The following is a 16,245-nucleotide window of genomic DNA, read 5'->3' on the forward strand; positions in this document are numbered from 1 at the left end:
CGTGACTTTACCGAAAGAACCAAGAAGATGAATCCCTGCAGTCACGAAAGCTTTAAGCTGTCAAGGCATGCAATGTTCAGATGGAAGAACAACTTGCATGTGGGCGGTTCCATGGTTCTGGGTGTACTGAGGCAATTAATGCATAAACAGACACTTGAAAGATTTATGGTGAAATGATGCAGTGACTTCTTTACTTGGGCGTAGTTTTAATTATTTATATGGCAGAAATGCTCATAAAAGCTATCGTGTTGGATGTACTCAGATTAACTGATTCATCCCACACTCGGATGTTAATTGTACAGGTAGGAACAACAGGTTCCACACTGCCCACCAGGGATTATTTGTCTGTCTGTCGTGCACGAATGCGCTGTCCAACCATGTTCACTGCCCATTCCGAAGGAACGTGTTTTAAATTATTGTATAAAAAGCTGTATTTGACAAACTAAAAATAATTACCTTAAATTTTTTATTTCAAAACGTGTTAGGATCATGTTTGAAATGTTGACTGAGGTTGCCTAATTCTTGGAACTGCCGTGAATTGGGTACTTTATAAAGAGCCAGGTGTGACTCTTAGGACATATGAGTTGAATGAGGGATTGCAGGGTGATTCACATCACATGTATGGAGTCAACACAATTAATACAAATCTCATACACGTTTAATTGCTTAAATTGATACCTTTATTTGTGCATTGCTTTGAAACGTTTCACATGACACAGTACTTCCATTAAATTTCCACACATTTCCCAATATCAATCTCATAATTAAAATATGTTTTCCACTTCTAAGATCGCCATTTATGTATCTTTTACCAATGCAATTAAACACTAAAATCACCTGTTATTATGCAATATTTCCGATGAATTTCCCCCCAAAAAAGTTAAGTAAAGCACAATTTTGTTGGCCCCAAAGTGAGAGTGCATTGTCATTTTGTCACCTATGAGCTACCTACATAATCCAAAGTTTTCTAAATCTAGCATCTATCATATTCCCATGGTCTAGTGCAGTGGTTCTCAACCCATGAGCTGGACCCCCCCCCCGGCTTTCCACGGGGCGTGGCGGAGGAGGGAAGGAGATAATTGCATCCTGCGGCATGGATACCGTGCAGGAAAAAAAATATTCTCATGCGAGCCACAGAACACGAATACACATTAACACCACGGTGACTAAGAGGCATGGACATGTGATCAATCTGTGTATTGTGACATGTGATCAATCTGTGTATTGTGACCTTAGTAACCTGGGCAGGTTGGGGGGGAGGGGGTCATAGAGACTGGATGGGCAGGGGGCATAAGGATCAGAGGCCTTAATTGGGGGGGGACTGCTATACAAAAAAGATTGAGAACCGCTGGACTAGTCGTATATACACCAGGTAATCTGTATCAGTTGTATGCCAATGGGCCCGTGGAAGCTGCATGCACAGCGGTCTAAGGGCGGCTGCAGCGGGTGACTTTGCAGGCGCATTTTGTCACGAATGGGTAGGCAATATTAATCTCAGTGTTATCGCCGCAGATCAGGGTCACCTCCCTATGCTCCGTGTTCGCCTCCTGACAGCAGTTGCACGTGTGCATCATCGAGTTGGTCTTAGATGAGTAGCTGATGGAAACACAGACATTCATGGGTAACAAAAATGCACACACCGACAAACAAACAAAATTAACATCATTGACAGACATTAGCAAGCGAGAATGCCTAGTTTTTTTCTACGGGCTTCTGGATCACTCCTATTTGTGGTGTGTGAATGTGTTTGTGTATGTTTGCGACAAGGCAAAGCCGCAGCCCTGCAAACGTTTTGTTAACGCCACTGCTGGCAATAGGCCCTCAACCAGAGGGAGCTCTAGAGTCCCATTAATGGGTATTTAGCTTGCTCTTCAACGATGCCGAAACGTCTTTGAAGACGTGAGTGTACCCACACTTTAACCCATCACACATGACCTGCCGATCAACTGACCATGGTGTAACAATTTACACCGCTGGATGACAATTGGCAGGGGAGGTTTAAGAAACTTGCCCGTTATTTAATCCGCCACGCTGGGAGATCGCACCGGCGACTGGATCACACGTCTAGTGTGCTGGCCGTTAGACCACGGCAGCGTCCGTGAAAGTACAATCACTCCTCGCTTATGATGTATGTGTACTCGTGACATGCATCTGCGGCCTTACACAGAAGATGTTGGGCATGCCCCCTCACACACGATCACCGGCATCGGCTCCATACTCCTGCAGCCGTCGCGTTCGATCGTCTCGTTGGAAACGATTGCTTTGCAAAAAGCACTTGATGCTTCACCTGGGAAAGGAAAACAAACACAAATTACGTAAAAAACACAGCAGGATAAGAGAGCATTTATTTTATCGGAGTAGAAACATGGAAAACAATGGAAACTCATGCTAATAATAACTTGGTACTTACATTCTTTACAGCAGCCATCTTTAGTCGGGCGTATTGTACCCTGCAAGGAACAGCAAATGTAACATTTGTTACATTTTCAAATAAGCCAGAGGGATTTGCTCTAGCAAAAAAAATGTGTCGACACAAATACATAAATACACAAATTGGCATGCAGATTAGCCACACAAATCTTACAACAACACACACTTTCGAACAGGGATTTATGAAAACGATACATTGCGTAACATAATGTGAAAAGTATTTTGTTGCCAATGTTTCCCAGAACTATACAGATCTGAGACATTGGTGATTGTAAGCTGCATGGTAAGTTTGGTCATAACTGGCTTATGAGTTTTGCAGATTTTGTCATAGCATATGAAGTTTATCTATATGGATGGACAGGGCATAATATTTCCAGTATAGTGTCAACGAGCACGGGCAATTGTTAGTAGCATCGGTTCTGGCTACGCTCCCACTCGTATAAGGTTTCCCGCACCTCTGAATCTCATGAAAACTGAGCGCGATACAATTACATGCATTTAGAAACAGTGCGTTTCGAGTATTTGGCTGCTATAAATGTCCACATGGTAAACCACTTCGTTGAGCTATCATTTGTGGCCAGGTCGCTTCTGAAAAAATATATATCTATATAGCTCAGTGTGCCTTACCTGCTAAAATAATAATAATAAAAGTTTGATATATGTATTTATTAGTATCGTCAGTACATGAACGGCCTATTTGGCAATCCACTGCTGGATGAGAGCCTCCCCATGCTTTGTGCCGGTCAGTGCAGCTTGGTGTAGACAGAGCGGGTGCAGGACAAAGTATTTTGCTGCCCATAGCACCTATTACACCCGTTCTTCACGCATGGCGAACTCCAATCCGAGCAATATCCTGGGTTAATTCTACTTTGCTTATGAGATGTCATGAGATCAGGGGCATTCCAGATGATTTAATCACAGGCATCCTCAGTAAAAGAAAACGGGAGGTTATTTTGCAATGCCCACATTGTTAACCCACAATGTAGATCAGGTGAGGAATACGACACCTTGGCTTCACTTACATCTTTACATGTGTCGGGGTCGAAGTCTGGACACGTGATGCTTGCCACAGTCGTCATTAGAATCCCGGTATCCATACGTTCACACGTGTACTTCGTGCAGTTGTCCGGAGACCAACTTTCTGAAGGCTGCATGACATAAAAAGGGGATCTTGTAAAACAGTAATTTTAGTGAGTCATCAATGTTATTATCAATTAAATGTCTTTTACAGAGAATTCGAGTCCCCTGAATGGCCAAATGCATTACATGAATTATCAATGTGGGGGCAATTTGGCTGGGTCATATTTCTCATGAATAAATGGTAGTGGGAGTTTTGCCAGGATCCCAGGGTGAACATTACAACGCTCTTATCAAAGAGCATCACGGGATCTTTAAACTGTCCACGGAGTACACAGAGCTTATGGCTTACCACCTTTTCATAGATACGGCACTTTCCAGAGAAGACCACCGTCCCAATCCGAATAATTTACAATTGTAACGATTACAATGTGAATGGATAAAGCATTTCATTACAACCACACCTCGAGTTGCTGCACATAGAAGAGCAAGCCATGTGGGATATTAGATCACGTTAAAAGGTAAACAATGTTTTTTTACGAACGTGATTGAGGAACATTGGAATAGATGGGGGTGCGTGAAAAGAATTTAATTACTGATAAATTCGATGGATAGATATCGTAGGTCATAAACTAAATCTTACGTCTCGACTTGAAGAGAGAGATAATATGGAGTATCTGGTGAAGGGCAATGCCCCGTTAAACGGAGGTTGACTGAGGTATTTAGCAGTATTCGCTGAAAGGGACCTTTGAATCATCTAAAGCCACTCGCCCTCAGTGACACTGAAACTGCATTCCTTGATGGTTACACATTTAAAATGCTACCAAAGCTTAAAGCAGTGTACATCTTTAGATCTCCTCAAACTGTAGGGGAATATCGATGTGGATAACACGTGACATTTTTTGGGACGTTGATATGTTAGAAGCGGTCTTTCCCTTTTAAGCAACCAAATGTATTTTTTCTGGTATACCATCAGAAATAGAATGTCACGTGTACACGTGAACTATTAACCTACTGATTTATTTAGATTCAAGTAGTGTTCTTAAACTCATATTCTCACTAGATATGCCTGAAAACACAAATATATTCACAAAGAGAAGCTACAGTATTAACACGGGCTATCGTTACGTTGCCTGCTCTCATGAAATTGTCAGAGACGGTGCATTAAATATCTCCCTCGTTTATAATGAAAGACAACTTAAACGGACCCTGCTATAAATCACTTCCCTTCATCTGTCTCTGCAGAATGTAACAGGTGAGCAGATTGCAAGGTTAATGGCCAAGCACCTGCAGGATGATGTTGGACTGCTGAGGAAGATTAATAATGCATTTCGTCTGGTTGCAGGTTCCACAGCACGTTTCGCTATTTTCCACATATTCATAGCCCTGAAGAGAAAAACAATACATAATTAATCACTTTGAGGGAATGGGGAAAAAGACATCCCAGCTCTGTCAGCCTTAAAGCATAAGTCTTAAATGTGCAATGTCGTTGTATACGAGACTTAAGTAATATGCAAACCGTTTTACATACTGGCTGTCAAGTTGATATGTATAAGATTTGAAACAATTTCATATGTTCCAGTATATCAAGACACAGAAATAATGTAATTTGTTTGAACTGAAGTTGTGTTTCGATTTAAAGCTTTCGTGACTGCAGGGATTCATATTCTTGGTTCTTTTATTATTTCCCTTCTACGTGACTTTACCGAAAAAACCAAGAATATGAAGTTGTGTTGTTAGGCCACATTACTTAGACAATACATCGATGGTGTGTGTTTAAAAGGGCGACTCAATACAACCTATAATTCGATCTACAGATGGCTTCAGCCAAAATGCTTCTGAAATAAATGTAGTCCAACTTTACTAATTCTGGGTCACTGAAAATTAAAATGATGCTTAAAATTGTTGATTGGCTCTAGTTTTCAAGATATACGGCTGGGTCAGTGTATACGACCCTTGACTTGGGAATGGCAGAGGATTAGTGAGTTTTTAAGGGAAGGGATCTCAATTTAAACCAGAAATTACTCAAATACATATTTGACTGGATCTATGAATAAATCTATGACTGGGTTTGGACAGTACTTGCTTTTTGAGCAAAACAATGAATGATGCAATCTGAACCCGGTATTGTATCATTTAATTGGAGCACTGGCGAGTTCAATTCCTGGATGGGGGTTAGCTCAGCCCATCACTCATCCGGGGTCAATAAACTAAGTACCACTGCGGGGAATTCAACTGTGGTTGTCCTATGCATTAGACTCACCCCTACTAGAAAAATGTGGAATTTCCACCATTGACTCAGGGCCACAAAACAGGAGATGAGCATTGTCTCAGTGCTCAGATGAGCAATAAATCACCTTGGTAAATGATATTGGCATGGCTGCCGACTTGACGAGGCTGTCTATGTGGGTTATGAAATCCCATTGTGATGCAACCCAACGAAATAGGTCTTATCTTTTGGCCTCCACATGATGCAGATCTCTAATGTCCAATTGATATGTTATACTCTTTGGTTTTTTCGGTAAAGTCACGTAGGTAAAAAAAATTAAATAAATTAAATCACGAAGTTTCGGGCACAACCGCTTAAGTGCGAAATACTTAAGCAGTTGTGCTTTCGCTAAGTTGTCCCCACCTGAAGAAGGACGCTTGTGTTGCGCCCAAAACGTCGTGATTTAATTTATATAAAAAATAATTTACCTACGTGACTTTACCGAAAAAACCTAAGAGTATGAATAATTGCAGTCACGAAAACTTCAAATCTAGAATTGATATATATTTTTTAAATATAAGTTAACGCATTTATTTGAATGGTTTAAGTTTTTTGCTTGCTATTCAATATGTGTGGACATTGAAAACAGCTCACCTATTAAAGAAACATGTCAATATAACAACATTACTCGGTTCCCAGTGTTTTCATGATAAAGTTTGGCCTCCAACTATGAGTCGGTCAATATTTCTAACCTCTCTTTCCACTCTACAGAACAGTCATTACCGGATGGATTGTTCTACTTATATATTTATTTATAGATTTATGTTTTAAGCCAGCAACATCAACTTGTTCAGTTTTTTCCATCTCCGTGGATGATGCCTTTAAATGAGTTTCCAGCTGTTAAGTCCTTATTCTGTCAAAATAAATTGTCTGATCTCAGCCAATACCACAGCAGGGAGGAAGGCACTACCACTTTCTGCTGACTGGATGGAGAGAACCACTTTGACCCATCTTGAAACAAAATATTTGAGAGACATATTCTTAGGTTTAACAACTCTGGCACCCCCCCCCCCCTCTCAGCCAGTCTACATAGCAAAGGCTCAGTCCTTTGTTACGTAGACTAGCCGTAGTCTCAAGCCGCACCAACCTTACCATAATAATAAAAAAGGGGGCCTGTCCTGGCTCATCCCCCCCCTCAACCAGTATATATACGGGGTAGTATCTCTTGGAATTTCTCATTTACTTGATACAGCAAGCGTGCTGTGACGGTTCCACCTGAAGACGGAAGCTTATGTTGCCTCCGAAACGTCGTGATTTTACTTTTATTAATTTTAATTTTTTACCTACGTGACTTTACCGAAACAACCTAAGCATATGAATCCTTGCAGTCACGAAAGCTTCAAATCGAGAATTTGAGAGACAGTTTTAGCGTGTGGTCCCCACAGACGTTGTTCTTTACTTGTGGGAGTGAAATAAACCCCGCAGAGAAGCTGCCCGTGAGACTTGCAGAGGTCCTTACCAGCGCACACTGCGTGTTGCAGGGCACGGGCGTGCACTCCGGAATGTGAAATTTGGTGACGTCCTTCCCGTGTCCACAAACGCACGTCTCGCACTTATTTGCAGACGGCATGCCCTCCCCAACCTGCGCAAACAGGGCAACGCACGCCAGTGGGCAGACTTTTCATTTCAGTAATGAAAGACAAAAGGTAAAAGGTGCAGACCTGCAACGCATTGCTATAGAGAGCCGCTTTAGAGGGTATTTTAGTCTACTCTTCCATGCTGACCAGATGTTTGGAAGACGGGGGAGTACCCACGCTTTACCCCACCACATTTGACCAATCGATTGACCATGGTGCAGTTACACTGCTGAGTGAACAGAAATGGGGAGAAAATTAGCTAACGTGCCCATTGTTGAAACTGCCACGATGGGAGATCAAACCGAGGACCTCTGGATTGCAAGTCCAATGTGCCAACCATTGCACGCGGCAGCATCTCCCCTGTAGTATTCTTTCAGCATTATAACTATTTAATGTGTCACAAAGTGTTACAGTTTCTCGTCCAAATGCTTATCCAAGGAGGGGGGGGGGGATGTGGCTGCTGCTGCTGCAATGATAAAGACATTATATTCAATTCTAAAACACAATTCTATGCCAGAGGTAAAGCCAGGTGTCTCATTACGCTTCACGTGAGATGTGTGATATGGTCTTATTTTGACACAATAGAAAAGGTTTGCGGTAATTTTTTTGTACATTTGTGTTTGTTAAAAGTAATGCCATGTGAAGTATTGGAAGGGCAAGGGGCACTCAGTATCTTATAACACCAAGAACTATAAACTATTGTATCACTGGATGGACTGAGGCAAAAAGCAAGAATTAAGAGGAAATGACCTACGACCAGAAATACCTCAGTGTTTCTAAATTTCCTCCAACCAGAATATGTATTGAGATTCAGTAAGTAAATTAAGGTCATTATTACATGGTGTCTAACAAGACGTCATATATTATTGAATATTTATCGACGGCAGTTTGATCTTTGTTTGATAACACGATGCAAACGCTTAGTTGAGAGAACATTGTATCCTATGAGCTTAATTTGTCAACGGCCATATATTTGCCAAGTCGTTGTTGATTCACGTCGTATCATATTTCAGAGAGTGTCAGGCTTTCTTGACCTAAAGCTTTCGTGACTGCAGGAATTCCTATTCTTTGGATCTTTCGGTAAAGTCACATAGATAGGTTGAAAAAAAATAACAAAAAAATTACAACACACGCGATCGTCATCAGGAGGAAAAAAATCGCTTGTGTTGTGATCGAAACGTCGTAGTTTTTTGTTATTTTCTTTCAACCTATCTACGTGACTTTACCGAAAGACCCAAAGAATGTCAGGCTTTCGTTAACATGTCAGGTGTCGCTGTTTTGATTTATTCTCTTGCGTAAATATCTACTCAAGATTTTACTTTTTTGGCAAATACTTTACCTTTCACATAACTCCAACATTCCAACCACGCATTTCAATCTTTGCAGTCTAATTACCCGTCTTCAAGACTGGATATAATGCCTCTGTGGGCACCCAGGATTATTACGTATGGACTGTTAGAGCACTGGGGAAATCCTCGTGCGACACTTACCTCGTAGGTTGATGAGTGAAGCACGCAAACATTTAATTGCACTGCAAGAGAGAAGCAGTCGTCAAATATTTTACAAAGTTATTGTGATAATTCATATATTAAAAAATATAGACACGTATAACATAAAGACACTGATTAGAGACCATGGAAACCATTACACCGCCTACACCCTAATATTGTCAATTTCACCATTGTGCTTAATCCACACTTGGTTGACACTTGTGATAACGCAACCAACTTACCACACTCAGTCAGAGGACAGCAATCTTCCTTATCCATCTTCACCACTGTCTTGTAGCCCACTGGACATAAGATGTCTTTAATAATGCAGAGATTACTGTTGCATTCTGGATATGAAAAAATAAATACAATGTTTAGTACTCAATCAATATTTTTAAAGCATTTGTAAAGCATTTAAAAATAAATATGAAACATGCATTGCATTTGACAGTTGTAGTGTTCACACAAATTTTTATGTGTGTACATGTGTGTATTCTATCTATGTATGGGGAGCGGTAGCGTAGGGGTTAGCACGCTGCACTATAAACCAGACCATCCGAGTTTGATTCCCGCTCACGGCGGTGAAGTATGGTCAAACAACCCCCGATGACAGCATAGGAAGGAATTCTTTTTAAAAAAATAGCATTTGCTGCATACTCTTTGCGTATTTATCAAAATATGGAAATTACATAATTGATAATATATCTCATTACTTAAAATACAAATTATTTGTTACAATTTAATTTACATGTCCGGTAATTATTGAGAATGACAAATCAACAACAACAACAACAGAATCAGTGGCTTGGACTTTGTGCCCTATGAGGAGGCGCAGATTACGGTGTCTCCGGCAAATTCGACGGGACGGAATCTCGGCGGTCAAACTGGGTTCACGCGCCATTTGCCCTGCAGGGCCTGTGACTACACCGTGTTTGCTGGTGTTTCGTACGGCATTGCAGGCGTGTGCAGCAGGCGTCGTTGGGATCCTGCACCTCCGCCAGGTGCATCCCCTGTCCCTTGCACGGCGGTTTGTGCGCCGGCGGGCAGCTGTGGTTGACGCAAACCACAGAGCTGCTGTGCTCGTCGCAAACGCAGTCCAGGCAGTTGCTGATCCACCTGTCGCCGTACTGTGGTGCACACCGCGTGTGCCCGGCATTGTGTTAGCGTACATATTCATTGGACGGTATGTGTCTTTGAGACATCTCACTAGCGTGGAAGAGTAGGCCCAAAATATGCTCGAGATGGGACGTTGAAGGAGTTTTTTTTTTCTTCTACAGCTCCTTTAAATGGAGGCCCTTTCTACAAGCAGTTGGTATCAGCGATCAATTGCAGAGCTGCACCTTTACATTCTATCGGTGTCTTGATACGCCTATGCACGTAATAGATTGCATCTTTGTTGAACGAATATGGATGTATGGATGTTTCTTCGTATGCATTTATGCAGCACTTTACGTAAGCTGCCCCTTGAAATTGTATGCATGAAACATATCAATGATGTGTCGAGCTTAATGCATTAAAATGTACAGAGCAATATTGCTGCACAGCTTGAGTTAACATGACAAAGAATACCTACGGTCAGTTTTTTGTAATTATAAGACTACGTTTCAAAGTAACGTTGCAAATAAAAGGTAAGGCGCTAGTTAAATCATGCTCCAAAAGTTACAATTAAGTATATTATAGCATTTATTCAAATTACTTATGTCTTCAAGGTCATGTTACATTTTACCGCCTGAATGTACAATTTACTCACATCGTGTCATATTTGAAGCATACATTAAACCCAACGTTTTATTTGGAATGCTGTGTGTGTGCGTCCATATTGCAGATGTATGAAAACCTCAAGGTTTTGTTTTGCATTGCTCATCAATTATCTGTGTTTAGAGATGATCACGTGACCGTGATAAATAAGTAATGTTGTAATCGGTGAGTGCATAGCCGATTGAAGTTGCATTTATTACCTGCTTCGGATATCCATTTGGACCGGTACATCCTATCAAGGATAATCATAGCACAAGAAAATAAAACAAACTTAAGAATGTACACCATCTTTCAGTCAAGCACTTAAGGGCCAGATGGCAACCCAATGTGATATTTTCCATTACATTTACAATAGTTCAACGTGTACTGCATATGCATGCTGCATTGGACATTCATTTCTCTATATCATTGGCTTCATAAATATCGCACTGCTCATGTGCACTCCATGAAATATGTCTCTATGTAATGACATTTATTTTACGTTTCAGCATGTAAATAGCACACAATTTACACTACAGTTGCTAAGCATTTGGAAGCGCACATTCACCTGTTCCGCTCATACAGTTAGCCTGTTGCGTTTCATCTGGTTCAATGCCATGCTTGCTGTGAACACTCAACATTATTCAGTGAGGAGAGTCCTCCAATTGATAACCCGCATGTATGTTTAATATATCCCAAACGAGCTTCGTTGGAACACTATATAATTCCACTTTTGATTTATATATCGTTTTTATTGTATCTCATCACAGATGGCTACACGACAAACGTGATATTTCACTTCTGTCATCCAATTAATCTGCCTACTCTGAACAAAAGCATACTTTGTGGACATTCCATTTTGTGGTTTATCAAGTTTTCCCAGGACACTCCATCGAATGTGGATAATGTGGGTTTGAAAGATTTGTTGTATATTTTTTCCCTATTGTCTAATGAGACAGAGTATCCATTCGGATCTCTCACAGATTAGTAGACTCCTTCATGTGAGAGAACAGCTCACGGTCGTGAATATTACAGAGCTACCTCTGAGATCCTCTTAAAGTGACCTCTGGTCCGATGCTATACTGTGTTGGCGTGTTTGCTCCTATGGAGTTCTTGGTGTGATATCCTCACCGCAGCTAGCTGTGCAGATGCCCGTCTGGCTGTTGTGGAGTATCGTTCCCTCTGGGCAATAACAGCCTTCGTCCTGCATCCTATTAAGATCCTTAAGCTCCATGTTGTACCTAAGTACACCATGTTATTTTTGTAAAATCACAAACAAAACCGGTAAAAAACACATTACTCAAATTGTATTTATGCCTCTAGGTAATCATGTGAGCCAGTAAACAAAGTTTTTCTAATAGCACAAATACGATTGCCATACCAATCTGAGATATACAAATATTCCCAAAGTGTACGATATCGTGTAATAACAATTTTTAAATGTCTAATAATTACTATATTACTTACAAAATAAATGAATGCATACTTAAAACAATAATGATCATGTTTAGAAAACTGTCCAGTGTTTAATAATATGTGCACACTATGAACTTCTTTCGCACCATACGTAGCCAAACGTGCTAATCGTACATTATGTTTTATTTTATTATTTTATTATTTCCATTCTACGTGACTTTACCGAAAGATCCAAGAATACGTACATACTGAGTTTACAAAGTACAAATCATACGCCGTGGTAGAAATATTAGGAAGTGAGACATTGTATCAGTGGAGCGGTAAAGGGATAAAGGATAAAACCTTACCTTGTATCACAGGTGGGTGGAATTGAGGGCCCACAAGCATTGTACACCTTCCCTATGGGGCACGTGTAGGCTGCAAAGACAAATATCTATTTAGTGACCTGACCCATTTCAAATATACAATGTTAGCTGGGAGATATTCTACATTTTATCCTGGTGAGAACATGAACCGGGATGGATTTTAATTTTAGACACACCCACACACACACAAAGGACCAATGCTTAGCTTCACCAGGCACGTATTGAAGGCAGCCAAATTATGGAAGGCCCATACCTCAGTATCCACTCATACCTGGGAATCAATAGCAAGTTCTTAGCACAGTGCACTAACAAATGAACCACTGGCCCACATGTTCACACAAACACACACACAATACCCTTCCTTGCCAGACAAATATCCACTTCACGGAGGATGGGCTGGAAAGCCAAATACTGAGTGAGTGAACACCACATTCGACACAACAACAACATGTATTTATATTGCACCTTTCAGGACAAACGCCTGACCAGATACCTCAATATATATGTATTAACTTTAAAACAAATAGATGAGAAAATCGACAAATAAAACCACATTCTTCGCTGACACATATGTGAGTAAAAGCCTTATGGAATGGATCTGTCTTAAGGCGTGGTTTAAAAATGGACACTGGATTGGCAGGTTTTACTTAGGGTGGAAGATGTTCCAGAGATTAGGAGCTTTGCGTGAAACGGTTCAGCTACTCAAAATGTTGTCGCAGTTGTGCTGTATAACTTTCTCACGCGTTTTCGGGTTAGTGTTAGAGTTATGTGATACCCCACGTTTAACTCCCGTGTGCTGGGAGCTCATAGAGCACAACGTCAGACGTCGTGCCAAACCACGCGCGGTATAACCCGAAAGGGTTCTATCAACAGCACACCACGTAGCATGGATACTGACAGCAGCGGTTGTTGGTGAAATTCCTCCAGTGGATGCAGATGCCACGGTCAAGACACTGGCTGGCGTACGCCTGGATGCTCTGGCATGGAATGTCGTCCTTGCGTGTTGCACACCAGTCGAACTGGCATCCCATCATGAACGGTTGTGGGTCAATCACTCGCTTGCATTCCGCAAACAGGCTGCAATGTCGGAGAAAGGGCAAGGGGATGAACAGTTTACAGACAGAGTGAAAGAATGTGCGCCTGATACGTCCATCTGCAGGGCAATGCGGCGGTGCCTTCACTGCATGTCAATGTGTATGTTATACTGATATCAATATCTCAAACTCATATCAATAAAGTCAAACTGATATCTGGGCACCATCGAGATCATTGGCAAATGATGCCTCCATAGGCAATATGTGTGTACAGTGTAGGAATTCATTCAACATTATCTGATAAATGCTGCATTGCTGCTGTGTGGAGCAACCTGCATCTTAATAAATAAATAGAAACAGGTCAAGTTGGGTTTGTTGGGTTTGTTGGGTTTGTTGTTACCGTAGAAAGTTGGCTACCATTCACTGAATGTGGGTGTTTGTTTGTGTGTTGTTAAGTTATATTACATTACAATGATTTCTGTAGATTGATGATGTGTTACATAACCCTGCAAAACTATTTCCTTGGCACTGAATAACCAGATGCAAGCTAATGTCATTTCATCAAAAGTATGCTTAAGAATAAGAGACACAATGTGTTTTATGGAAACATATTGAAATATATGTATGTATGGGTAAAATGATGCGTCGATGAATTACTTACAATATTACTACTATGTACCATATAGTAAACCGCTGTAATCTCCACTCCTTCAATTGAGGAAAATCAAAACCACACACACTCTATTCTGAAACCCTCTCGTGGCTAGCTGGCCTCGACATTGGCATTTCGCTCCTGAGCATATTGCCATACGCGAGAATAGAATATAAACTTACTATCAATTGTTGAGGTCATAAGTCACACATCAGTGAGAGGTGGTGCTATCGAGAGCACCACTTCTCACTGTAGCGCCCAAAAAGAATGGATTCTTGAGTCAAATGGAAACCCAGAATACTGATAATTATTAAAATTTCCAGTTTTGCAGGAGGGGAGTAAATCATAATACCCCTACATTTAATTCCACCCTTGGAAATCAACTTTCCACCTATGTATGTTGAACTTTTTTGCACCGTACGTAGCCAACCGTGCCAATCGGAGGTGCTTTCCCCTTGGCCTCCTCCCTCTATCTGAAACTCAGATAACCATCTTGGTATATTTATATAAATATATAAACATATGGACATAGTGTGCACCAGACTAAGTGACCATATATGACTATCTTGATTTTAATCTTTCGTGACTGCAGGAATCCATACTCTTTGGTTCTTTCGGTTAAGTCACGTACGTATAAACAAAAATAAATCACGAAGTTTCGGGCGCAACACAAGCGTCCATCATCAGGTGGGAAAGCATGGTCTGCTGCTGAGGCAGACTGTTGTAACCCTTGAGCTACACCCATTTCAAACCTTTTAAAACAGTCTGCCTCAGCAGCAGACCACGCTTTCCCACCTGACGATGGACGCTTGTGTTGCGCCCGAAACGTCGTGATTTATTTTATTTTATACCCACGTGACTTTACCGAAAGAACCAAAGAGTATATATGACTATGCCACGTCGGTCTTTTCTGCCCTTTCCTTTTGAGCGGTTCTCCTCCCTAACATGCATCTGATGCGTGCGGCATTCCTCAAGCTCTTCTACCTCGAATTCCCCACTACACGTCGCAGCGCACACTCGCGCACTCACTCGCTGCCGATGAGATTGCAGAGTGGGTGAGGAGGGCAGGTAACGTCCGTTGGAGGTGAAGAGCTCGGCTTTGTCTTGCAGGGAGGATATTGCACTTTCCAATCCTGTGCCATATTTATGCAAGACGCGTCGACGACTCCGTTGCGCATTCTGCAATCGTCCTGCCTGTTGTTGGTGCATGTTCCTGTGTCGAATAAAATGCAATACAATATGTTATTGGATATTTTTCACATTCCCTTAGTTTACGCATTCACGTGTAAAATCATTCATTGTTTGAGCTAGCATGAAAAAGTACACGTGGACAGATAAACGAATAATAATTTACAGCCCTTTGTCAATCAACTGCTGGATGATGGCCTACCCACATCTGTTGGTCATGGGGATTGTTTGACCATACTTCACCACACTGGTCAGTGCAGGCAAGGTGAGAGTAGAGGGATGGGCAGGTAAGACGGGTTCAACTATCACATGCCACTAATGTTTTCCTTGGCCAGAAACGTGTCCCAAGTCACGTGTTACAAAGCACAGTGCGCTAACCACTCCACTCCTCAAAATGATCGTATTGTACATTTTTTAATGACTCAAAATGTTGCATGAAGAAAAAATGATGTATTTCATATTTCATTACACATTATGACTAATTAGAATGAACACATTTGAAAAATATATTTAAAAACGACTTAATATTCACTGAATCACAACAACAAAAACACCTACCACACTGCCCCTGGGTGTTGTTGAAGAAGATCTTGTATGGGAGTGTGATGGAAAATCGCAAGTACTCAAACGTGATGACAGCTTCGATTTCTGGGATATCTACCCGAGTCGATATGCCAGAGCTTGTCACAGTCATTCCATTTTCAGAGTACACAGGAGTGACACCAACTCCGTTAAATGTCACCTGCAAAAAAAAGATATGATGAAATATTTCAACGACAGTTTACTCTATGTGAAATGAAGAACAGCTATTAACACGCATCAAGAAGATTTGCTGGTGATCGCATTACATTGGTGAACTAGGTATGCATGTCCTTACTACATATAGGCTAATAGACACGATGTTTTAATATGTTTAGTCCAATGACCTAAGAACACGAGTTTGCAATTGATCTGCATTTGCAGCAAAACATATTTTCCACATATGTATATAAAAATAAAAATCTAGCCTG

At 41.1% G+C, this 16,245-nt stretch overlaps 1 protein-coding gene across 2 annotated transcripts in view; it reads right to left on the reverse strand.

Moving 5' to 3' along the window:
* Positions 1 to 657: 657 nt before the first annotated feature.
* The window catches only part of LOC144720274 (mucin-5B-like), a 94,187-nt gene continuing 78,599 nt past the window's right edge, over positions 658 to 16,245 (reverse strand). For both annotated transcript variants that reach the window (XM_078596893.1, XM_078596894.1), the window contains 15 exons: positions 15,794 to 15,977; positions 15,077 to 15,260; positions 13,260 to 13,438; positions 12,344 to 12,413; positions 11,712 to 11,821; positions 10,802 to 10,833; positions 9,793 to 9,970; positions 9,086 to 9,190; positions 8,844 to 8,884; positions 7,236 to 7,358; positions 4,795 to 4,893; positions 3,453 to 3,578; positions 2,411 to 2,450; positions 2,164 to 2,287; positions 658 to 1,596 (listed from right to left, as the gene is read on the reverse strand). In XM_078596893.1, the coding sequence (XP_078453019.1) occupies positions 1,428 to 1,596; positions 2,164 to 2,287; positions 2,411 to 2,450; positions 3,453 to 3,578; positions 4,795 to 4,893; positions 7,236 to 7,358; positions 8,844 to 8,884; positions 9,086 to 9,190; positions 9,793 to 9,970; positions 10,802 to 10,833; positions 11,712 to 11,821; positions 12,344 to 12,413; positions 13,260 to 13,438; positions 15,077 to 15,260; positions 15,794 to 15,977 (1,764 nt within the window). In that variant the 3' untranslated portion in view covers positions 658 to 1,427. The remainder of the gene's footprint in view (positions 1,597 to 2,163; positions 2,288 to 2,410; positions 2,451 to 3,452; positions 3,579 to 4,794; positions 4,894 to 7,235; positions 7,359 to 8,843; positions 8,885 to 9,085; positions 9,191 to 9,792; positions 9,971 to 10,801; positions 10,834 to 11,711; positions 11,822 to 12,343; positions 12,414 to 13,259; positions 13,439 to 15,076; positions 15,261 to 15,793; positions 15,978 to 16,245) is intronic.

Source organism: Lampetra planeri, chromosome 8 (genome assembly GCF_965212315.1).
Source record: "Lampetra planeri chromosome 8, kcLamPlan1.2.h2, whole genome shotgun sequence".
In the NCBI taxonomy this organism is placed as follows: Eukaryota; Metazoa; Chordata; class Hyperoartia; order Petromyzontiformes; family Petromyzontidae; genus Lampetra; species Lampetra planeri.